Here is a 9,569-nt window from a genome sequence, read left to right as displayed (position 1 = left end):
GAAAACTATTGCTGTGCCTCAATGACTGTCTATGTACCACAATATAGCCTAATTAATAGACCTGTGTTTAAGATTAGACCAATTTAGGTTGATTGACATTTTGATTACAATGGTATTCAACTAATTCTTAACTGAAACCTAACCTATATTGTTAATAATTGTATTCTTAAGAGCACTTAATGATTTATGTTCAGCAAAAAATGACACAAGTTTAGTTAGGGAAAAATATTTTTCATTATCAAACAAAAAAGTGCAACAAATAAAGTGCTTAAAGTGCTTAAACAGTAGCCTTTCAAAGCAAAACAATGGATACACATAATATAAATACACATAAATAAAATAACAAAAAATGAGGTATTAAGAAGGAGATCAGAAGCTGGTTAGTAATTTTTTAAGATTTGTGGGCAAGGTTGTACTGGCCTGTGGCCTTCTTGGAGGCCTTGATGACCGCTGAGGGGGGCTCCCATCTGAAGCAGGGCTCCAGGTCGGCCATCTTTATGGCCATGATGGAGGACAGGGTGCCATCCAGTGCCAGGCTATTTCTGGTTTTTGTTTTATTCAGTCCCACAACTGAAAACACCCTCTCAGCATCAGCATTTGAATGTGGCAACACCAGGACCAGCTTGGCGACGGCAGCAAGCCTCTGAAATTCTTTGGCTCCTGTCACCTATTGAAAATGAACCAAGAACAAAATGGAAAAGCATACCATATTTTGTTTTGATTAATACTGTAAGTATACTGTAACAAACTTCAGATACAACATGCATAGATTGCATCATGTATGACACAATATATGCATTCATCAATAAAAGCAACAGATGTAGTCAAGCCACACCTGCCAAAAAACAAATACAAAAAAAAATGTATACCTTATGTTTCCGGGTTGCCATTCCAGCCCAGAAGCTTTCCATATCCGTTTCTTCCTGAAGGGAGGTTGTTGGCATTGTCTGATAATTTAAAAACTCCTCACCCAGGTGGTCATGCTCCTCTGGCCCATGGTATGGGAGGAGATGGGGGAACCTATTTATGAAAGTAGAGTTACAGGTTGTTTAGTTATAGGTATATTGTCATTAACCAGCAGCAGTTCATATACATCTTTAAGGAAAAGCTATAAAAGGATAAATCATGTGCAGTTTAGGAGTGAACATACCTCATCATAAGCATTTTAGCTAAGATGGTAGACAATAATTAAAGAAAAAAACTAACCTTTCAACAAAGAAAAGGACATCTTCAATGCCACTTTCAGCCCTCTGCCGCACATCTACAAATTTTGAGTGTTTGATCACTGGCTCTTCCAGTGGCAGCTTCCTAAGTGCATAGCCCACAGCACTTGTGAAGAAACTTAACACAGCTTCATGGAATGAATCCACCTGCCGTGGTGTGAGGTCACCCCCATCCAGATATCTGGTAAGTTTAGCCCTGGTTGTGAACCCAATGTTCAACTTTTTCCCTGTACAGATACAGCATATCAGGTTAACATAAATGGTTTAACATACTGATGCAGCAATATCAGCTTGACGCATAGGGCAAGAAATCCAACCAGAAGCTCATTGTTGGGAGGACTACCACAAACCTTAGGTTTCTACTCATGAAGTGGCAAAAGGCTAGGTACAAGGCTAAATATCACATTTTATCTATAACATATCACAGTGTATGATCATAATAATAGTCAAACACTAACCTGGCAAATGGTTTGCCTTCTCTTCATAGGCAATTGCACAAGGCTCCTCATGGCCTTGCAGAGCTGCTGGAACCATACATTTTGAACACAGCTTGCGTACAAATTTCACCATCTATGACCAACATTTACAGAAATAGTATTAGATCCCTGCAGATATCAGCAAGAAACACAGAAGGGAAAAACAGCAAGATCCAAACCCACCTCATCATGTAACAAATATATGGCTGACTGCTGTCTCTGGAGAAGCAAGTTGAAGTCAGTGAAGGTTGGTACGGTGGCTTGGTAGAAGAGCAGGTACACTTCTGTCATGGGGTCAGTAAACTCCTGCACAAGCCTCTTGAATCTGGCCTGATTTTCATCTTGAATCAATTAATAAATAACACAAAACAAGAGGTTGTCAATAAGTATGTGACTAACAATCCATGTAGTTGCTGCATAATGAAATTGAAAATTGATGACCATACTTGCAGATTTGAAGTAGCTCGCGAGAGGTTCGTAAAGCCTCAGAATTCGTGTCACGCAACGTTCAAGGCTTAGCCAACGAACTGAGCTGTGCAGGAGGACCTCCATGTATTCAGCTTCATGCAGCTCACAAAACTCTGTTTCAAACATTTAATTCCATATCATATCTTTTCTTAAGCTCTGCATTTCAATATTACACTTAATAGTATCAAACATGCATACCTGTCAGGTATCCTTTACGATTTGTGCTACCTTTGAACCAGTAGCCGAGGTCCACTACCATGTCCTCCAAATCAAAACCAGACACCTGCAATGCATTAATCAAATCATAACATTCAGTCAATGCATGTAATTAGGATACAAATATGAAGTTACATGTAGAGATAAATCAGGCCTTAACTCACTTTAAAAAATCCCCCTCCTGCAGCTTTGGCAGTGTTGTGTGCCACATGACAGGGACAGCCATGAATGTAGGTGTTGGGGTGTTTCTGGAGCACCCTAGAGGCGATTGAATTTCGTGGTCCAATGTTGACAGCTGCATTGTCCACTGAGAGAGCCACGCAGTTCTCCCAAGGGATACAATGCTCCTCTAGGGTGGAGTTAATTTTGGCGAAGATCTCGCTTGCTGTTCCACATGCCTTCCCACTTGTTGTACACATGCCCAAAAATCGGTGGACAACTTTGCCTCCCATGAAGACCCGGACAGTGAGCGGGTTCATCTTTTGCGCTCCTATAATGACGAGTTAGAATTATACCAATGTACATGTTGTTCGATGTTTACACAAAGAAAATGTTTTGCAGAAGAGATAAATAGTTTGGGATATACCTGTGTCATTTGACCCATCCGTAACAAGGGTGTATGGGCCGTTTTTGAGCTCTTTCACAAGCTCTAGGGTGAAATAAGGCGCCAGCGCTTCATTAATGATGCAGGATGATTTAGTCCTGGCACACCTGTAGTCCTGCGCCGTCTTAGAATCTCCAAAACAATCTTTAAGGAGAGGCCCCAGGTGGTCTGCAAAGGCTAGAGGAACATTATGGACCACCAACCCAGCTGTCATTTTTACCTCAGCCCTTCTTGTCTGTAAGAAAATAAAAATGATTAGTCTTCCCAAAAGACCATAGTTTATTTCAAATGGACACCTGTGATAATAGGGCACAGGTAAAAAACACATTCAGCAACTAAGATCTCAAATTAAGAAAATTGGACTGTAATACACTGAAATACAAACCACAAATTAGTCAAAACTATCAACCATGAATTTACCGTATTCAACTAGGACACAAAACTCTTGACTGAACCTTGACAGGACTATTACACACATCATACCTTAACCTCTTGTGCAGACATCCCTCCAACAGGGGGAACGGGCATTGTGTATTGTGATATTGTGGCTGTGGACTGAAGAGCTCGTTCCTTTTCTTGGTGGCCTTTAGTTTTTATGTGGCGCACTACATCGGTCACACCCTGGTGGCAACATGAGTTCTCAACACGGCACACTGCACACCAGTAGTGCGTGTTGAGGCTCCCTCTTGTAATAAAGGGCCACGTAGAGGTCCACTCATTTTGAAAGAGGGTTCTATATGTTGCTGCTCCAGCCAGAGCACGCCTCTTCTGGCCCTGTTGTTGGATTAGGGGAGTCTCTTCTGTCTGTCCCTCTGTGTCTTCTTCCATCTGCACTGTTGGTTGGTCTATTTGCACTGTTGGTTGGTCTATTTGTCCTGTCTGTTGCTCTTCTGCATGTGCTTCTATCGCTCCTGTCTGTTGCTCCTCTACTTGTTTGTCAGTTTGTCCTGTCTGTTGCTCTCTCTGTCCCGTCTCCGGCTCTCTCTGTCCTGTGTGTTGCTCCTCTGTCTGTTGCCCTGTTGTTTCTATCATTTGGTCTGACTGTTCTGGCTGTTCTGACAGTGTGTTTGTCTGTCTTTTCTGACTTGGCTGGTTCTTTAAATAATATAACAGACTTCCCTTTTGTCCTGGGCCTGGCAAAGGTCTTTTACGAGACATCTTTGCTCCCTTAAAGAATTAAAATGGTTTTTAATAACTCTACTCTCATTTACAAAAACATGCCTAATTCTATTGCACAAATTTCCTGTCTTTATGTTAAATTCTTTGGAATACATCTTACCTGTTCAAAGTGCTGTTTGGAAAATTCTTGAGAGGGTCTTTTTCTTTGGCCTGTAAATAAAAAGATAAATGCTATGTGAGCAGCCTTAATAAACAATGCTATGATGTTTTGAGCATGCAGTATACCAAGAGGTTAACAAGGTGCTCTCCTGCTGCTTGTTATGACAGCTGAGTTTACATTCACCACTCAAAATCACACGCACAAACACAACAAATAATTTCTTTCAAGATTTAAAGTTTAAGAGAGTGAGTACTTAATTGAACCACATGTCATTAACATACCTTAGTCTTTGCTCCTCCTGAGTTTCTCCCGCGGTTGTGTCTGTTTGAAAATCTTCTTCTGTTGCTAACTTCGGGACTCTTTGGGGTAAATAGGATGTCTATGCAGCGAATGGGTTTACAGATGCGCTCCTTAGCGCCATCTATTGTCGGGGAGTTTGAAAAGGAACGAACGCGCTTCGGCCCAAAATCAGATTTATTTTTTTGCCGTGAGAAATTGGTTGTGTGGCGTGAGTGCGTGTGAAAACATGCAAAAGCGTGTGTCACACGGCGAAACCGTGAGAGTTGGTAGGCCTGCCCTCGTGAGGACCATCTTCACTGACAACTGTCAGCACACAAACAGTGATGCATTCTAGGGCCTCGTCTCTTTCTGTATCCTACACAGACACACACACATTCTTCAGTATTGGCAATTTATGCTCTTCTAAAACATTAATTAACAGAGTTGAAAGCATTTGCTAGAGAATATGGTTTTAAATATGTGTTCACATGGATTTGTCAGGGGTGCGGGGAAGGCAGGGCATCCAGGACAATAGACAATGACGCGACACGTGACACACACCGCTTAAATACACTAGGGAGGCAGGTGATTGGACACAGGTGGAAACAATCAGACAATCACAGGGGATGACAGGACAAGGCAGGAAGTGCAGTTACCCAGGGAGACAAGAAGCAGAAAACTACACAATAAGACAGGAAATAAAACCACACCGTGACAGGATTGTCCAACAAAAAAAAATTGGTATCACTGCATGAAAAGTGAGATTTTCGTCCCCGTAAACGCCCGGAAAACTCCCTAATTTCCGACAATTTCCGACAATTTGCAACCCGCGCACGTCGCGTTTGTCTGTGCCACAAATTGTCGGAAACGAACCATGACGTAGGGGGAGAGCTGGCGGAGGTGTGAATGGCCCGAATTAGCATATAAATGCAGCGAAACCGCGGGTGGCCGAGCCGAGCGGGCTTGAATATCCTTACTCCTTATTGGATGAAACCACAACTTACTAACAAATAAAATCTACAGCTCAGTAAACTGTCCGTTTGCCTCCTCGGGGTTGTAGACCGTCACTGGCGCCGTGTTTTCCGAGGCAGGTCTGTTGTGCAGGCGCCTCGTGTGTGCGTGTGGCGACCGTACAATCCACCCCGAGACCCCGCCAACAACGGCGTCCCCTCCGTCCGACGTGAGCTCTACGGTGGCGGATTTCCAGAGTTCCACCTCGTCATCAGCCAGCACACTTTGTCTCGATTCCAGCAGCTGTAAAAACAACAATGAATCAGTACTGTGCGATGCGTACGGACACAACACATCGATCAATGCACCTGAAACAAGTCAGCAAATAAACTCTGACCCTCTTTCTTCTCGCTCGACTCCACGCTGAATCCTACGCAGCTTCCGCCCGCAATGAGTGTTGCGCCTGAACCTGAAGCTCCTGCGTCCCGTCTCAAAATACGTCTCACAGGCGGCTGGAAAACAATTAAATGAGTGTGGTATGAATACAAAAAAAATCTAAAGTCACAGTAACATTTAACAAGGAAGGAGAAACAGTGTCACTTACACACAATGACGTTGTCTAAATCTGGACTTTTCCCTGAGCAAATACGAGGTCACCGCCTTATTATGAGGCGAGATTAGTCTGTGAAAACAACATGTACAGTTATGATCGGTATCCATACGTATATATTTCCTTATAGCGCAGAATGAAAGCATATTCTTTAAATCTGACCCTTGCTCCGGTTCGTAGCGCCTGTAGTTCATCTCGGCGTTGTGAAGACGGCGCACCGCTTCCTGTAAACGACACGACAAAGAAAACACACTTTAATAAAGCTGTTTCTGCTCACTTGTAAGGCTACTGGGCTACTCTTAGCTTAGCTTGAGGCTACGCTACTTTTAGCTTAGCTTGCAGTCATCGAACGTATTCTTACCGCTATCTTGGGATTGTGCGCCCGTCTCCTCTTCTTTGAGTCAGTTCCTCTCCTCCATGGACAGAAACCCGCAGAGTCCCGAACGCTCCAGTGGAGCGAACCGCTCGTTGATATCGGCAGTTTGTTGTTGGAGTTGACGAGACGATCCACTGAGAGCATTCAGCAGCTTCTTCTCGTCTGTCTGCGCACTGGCCGAAAGTTGGTGACCGCGGAGAGGAGTTGAAGGCGAGTTGAACGCGAGACGTCGTCCAGCCATTTTTCACGAAGCAGCAAAAACCAAACAAAGGAACTGGAGATACAATTCTTCTGAATATAGTATGCTCGTCTTGCAAGTACTGCTGTATCAGTCATGCCTATGACCTCACACGTGATTGGACGAGGAGACTAAGGGTCCTCCAATCACATACGAGGTTATTGTTATACAGAAGGACCAGTATTTTAGGAAGACAAATGGTTGGGACTTTGAAACAGCTGATATGCTTTATGTAAAGCAGTGTTTTGGTGTCAGCGGAACGACTTTCCCTAGAAAACTGTACAGTGGTGCCTCTTTCTCCATTCCACCAGACAATCTTGAGTCTGACAGACATGCAATGTTGACAATGTATCATCAGATGTACCCTTGTGTCACTGAGGTTGAATGTTTTGCCATGACATGTAAACGGGTAACATTTATGAATGTAACTTAATCAATAGATGCAGAGCAGAAAGGTCAGCATATGTTTATGCTAAGTGGTGTGGAAACACTAACAGTTTTGAGGAACCCGTCCTTGACCCTCTAGCAGAACTACGACCAGCCATTATAAAGCAGTTTATAGTTGTGTCAAAGGGTACGGCATTTAAACATGTTCTTGCACAAGTTTCCTGGCTTCATCTCCACCCGGACAGACATTTTTATGGAAAGCCAATAGAAGTTTGGGGCTTGCAGGGAACAGATACGTCATACCCAGCATCATTCACTGCGTGAAAAGTGAGATTTTCGTCCCCGTAAACGCCCGGAAATCTCCCTAATTTCCGACAATTTGCAACCCGCGCACGTCGCGTTTGTCTGTGCCACAAATTGTCGGAAACGAACCATGACGTAGGGGGAGAGCTGGCGGAGGTGCGAATGGCCCGAATTAGCATATGAATGCAGCGAAACCGCGGGTGGCCGAGCCGAGCGGGCTTGAATATCCTTACTCCTTATTGGATGAAACCACAACAAATAAAATCACTCGTGATTGGCAGCAAAACCACACGTGGGCAGACCAGGCTTGAGTTTCCTTGTTCATGATTGGATGGATGAAAACAACTTTCAATCACTCGTGATTGGTTGGCAGATCTGTCGCTATTGGTCACCCGCCTCATTTTATTTATATATATTTATATATTCATATTATGCTGTATATTCATTTCATTGTTATCATATGTAGGCTACTACACTATTATTAGGATACCAACCAGGACATCAATGAATTTATAGAGAAAATGAACATTTGCCACATGTTTATGCAAAGAAAGAGCTTTATTAACAACACACAAACAACAACTACATACAAAGTGAGGATCTGCCCACACTTGGGTAACGGCGGTTTAAAAACTACAGCTCAGTAAACTGTCAGTTTGCCTCCTCGGGGTTATAGACCGTCACTGGCGCCGTGTTTTCCGAGGCAGGTCTGTTGTGCAACACCGTCCTCTCAGTCGGACGTGAGCTCTACGATGGCGGATTTACAGAGTTCCACCTCGTCATCAGCCAGCGCACTTTGTCTCGATTCCAGCAGCTGTAAAAACAACAATGAATCAGTACTGTGCGATGCGATGCGTATGGACACAACACATCTATCAATGCACCTGAAACAAGTCAGCAAATAAACTGACAGTCTTTCTTCTCGCTCTACTCCGCGCTGAATCCTTCGCAGCTTCCGCCTGAACCTGAAGCTCCTGCGTCCCGTCTCACAATACGTCTCACAGGCGGCTGGAAAACAATTAAATGAGTGTGATATGAATACAAAAAAATCAAACGCAAGTCACAGTAAAATTTAACAAGGAAGGAGAAACAGTAAGAGAGAGCATAAAGGTGGTGGAGCATCCAAGTGGTGTGGAAACTGTGGGCGCCCGACCTCACGGGGTATGCCACGGGGTCTCCGGGGAGAAGAGAGGCGGACGACACGCAGGTTTACGGTGGAATTTAACCAAGGTTTATTATCAACAAAATAAGTGTGAGAAAACGATAACTCAAAAGTTCTTCACCGGGGTGGCCAGGGACGTCCGAGCTTCTGCGGATTCCTCCTGGTGCAGGAGAGAGAATACAAAGGGTTAGTTTCCTTCGCTGTGCAATATCCCTGGGTCTCCCTCTCCTTGCGTTCCGCTTGCTTCCTTCTCCTTTGTGTCTCCTGGGAGGGAGGTTTAAAACAGGCTCCTGATTGCCTGCGAGATTGATAGCACCTGGGATAGTATCGCCCTTCCACTACCATGCCTCTTGGTGCCCCTCTCCTGGCCGTTTCTCGCCATGTGGGGCACTGCTCGTCGGCTGGGCCATCACAAAACCCCCCCCCCCCCCCCCCCCCCCTCAGCTCCGAACCACGGTGGGGAGCGGCAGTCCACAGGCAGTCGTCCCTTCTGGACAAGGCATCCGCGTTCCCGTGCAGTCTGCCAGCTCTGTGCTCCACTGTGAACTTAAAGTCCTGCAGATGTAGAAACCAACGGGTTATTCGGGCGTTTTTATCTTTGTTGACGGCCATCCATTTCAATGGGGCATGGTCCGTAACCAATATGAACTCTCGACCCAACAAGTAGTACCTCAGTTTTCCGACTGCCCATTTGACGGCGAGACACTCCTTTTCCACGGTTGAGTAATTCTTCTCATGGGGAAGTAGTTTGCGGCTGACAAAGGTTATGGGGTATTCGCTTCCATTCTGTACTTGGGACAAGACTGCCCCAAGGCCTACCTCTGATGAGTCCGTCTGCAGTACGAATCTTTTGCCGAAGTTGGGGGCGTGTAGAATGGTGTCTCCACATAGCTGGCCTTCAATGCCTTGAAGAAAGCCCTGAGTCCGTTCGGTCCACTTTACCCCATTGGATGCGCCTTTGCTTGTTAGCTCATGCAGGGGGGCCGCTAAAGAAGCA

General features: G+C 44.7%; 1 protein-coding gene across 3 annotated transcripts; it reads right to left on the bottom strand.

Moving 5' to 3' along the window:
* Positions 1–215: 215 nt before the first annotated feature.
* On the bottom strand, positions 216–4,679 carry LOC120813856 (protein FAM200A-like). 3 transcript variants are annotated; one of them, XM_078105016.1, is made up of 11 exons: positions 4,548–4,679; positions 4,267–4,316; positions 2,970–3,222; positions 2,548–2,873; positions 2,366–2,450; positions 2,146–2,280; positions 1,883–2,040; positions 1,682–1,793; positions 1,207–1,450; positions 870–1,020; positions 216–667 (listed from the first exon to the last, which is right to left on the bottom strand). In XM_078105016.1, the coding sequence occupies exons 3-11, from the start codon at positions 3,199–3,201 to the stop codon at positions 392–394; spliced, it is 1,719 nt and encodes a 572-aa protein (XP_077961142.1). In that variant the 5' UTR covers positions 3,202–3,222; positions 4,267–4,316; positions 4,548–4,679; the 3' UTR covers positions 216–391. The 3 variants fall into 3 exon arrangements, with proteins under 3 accessions (XP_077961142.1, XP_077961143.1, XP_077961141.1); XM_078105017.1 differs by lacking the exon at positions 4,548–4,679 and having other exon boundaries at positions 4,267–4,397; XM_078105015.1 differs by lacking the exons at positions 4,267–4,316; positions 4,548–4,679 and having other exon boundaries at positions 2,970–4,075.
* Between the last annotated feature and the right edge of the window lie 4,890 nt (positions 4,680–9,569).

The sequence above is a fragment of the Gasterosteus aculeatus genome, chromosome 6, assembly GCF_964276395.1.
Source record: "Gasterosteus aculeatus chromosome 6, fGasAcu3.hap1.1, whole genome shotgun sequence".
NCBI classification, from domain to species: domain Eukaryota; kingdom Metazoa; phylum Chordata; class Actinopteri; order Perciformes; family Gasterosteidae; genus Gasterosteus; species Gasterosteus aculeatus.
This window is presented reverse-complemented; position numbering and strand designations above follow the sequence as displayed.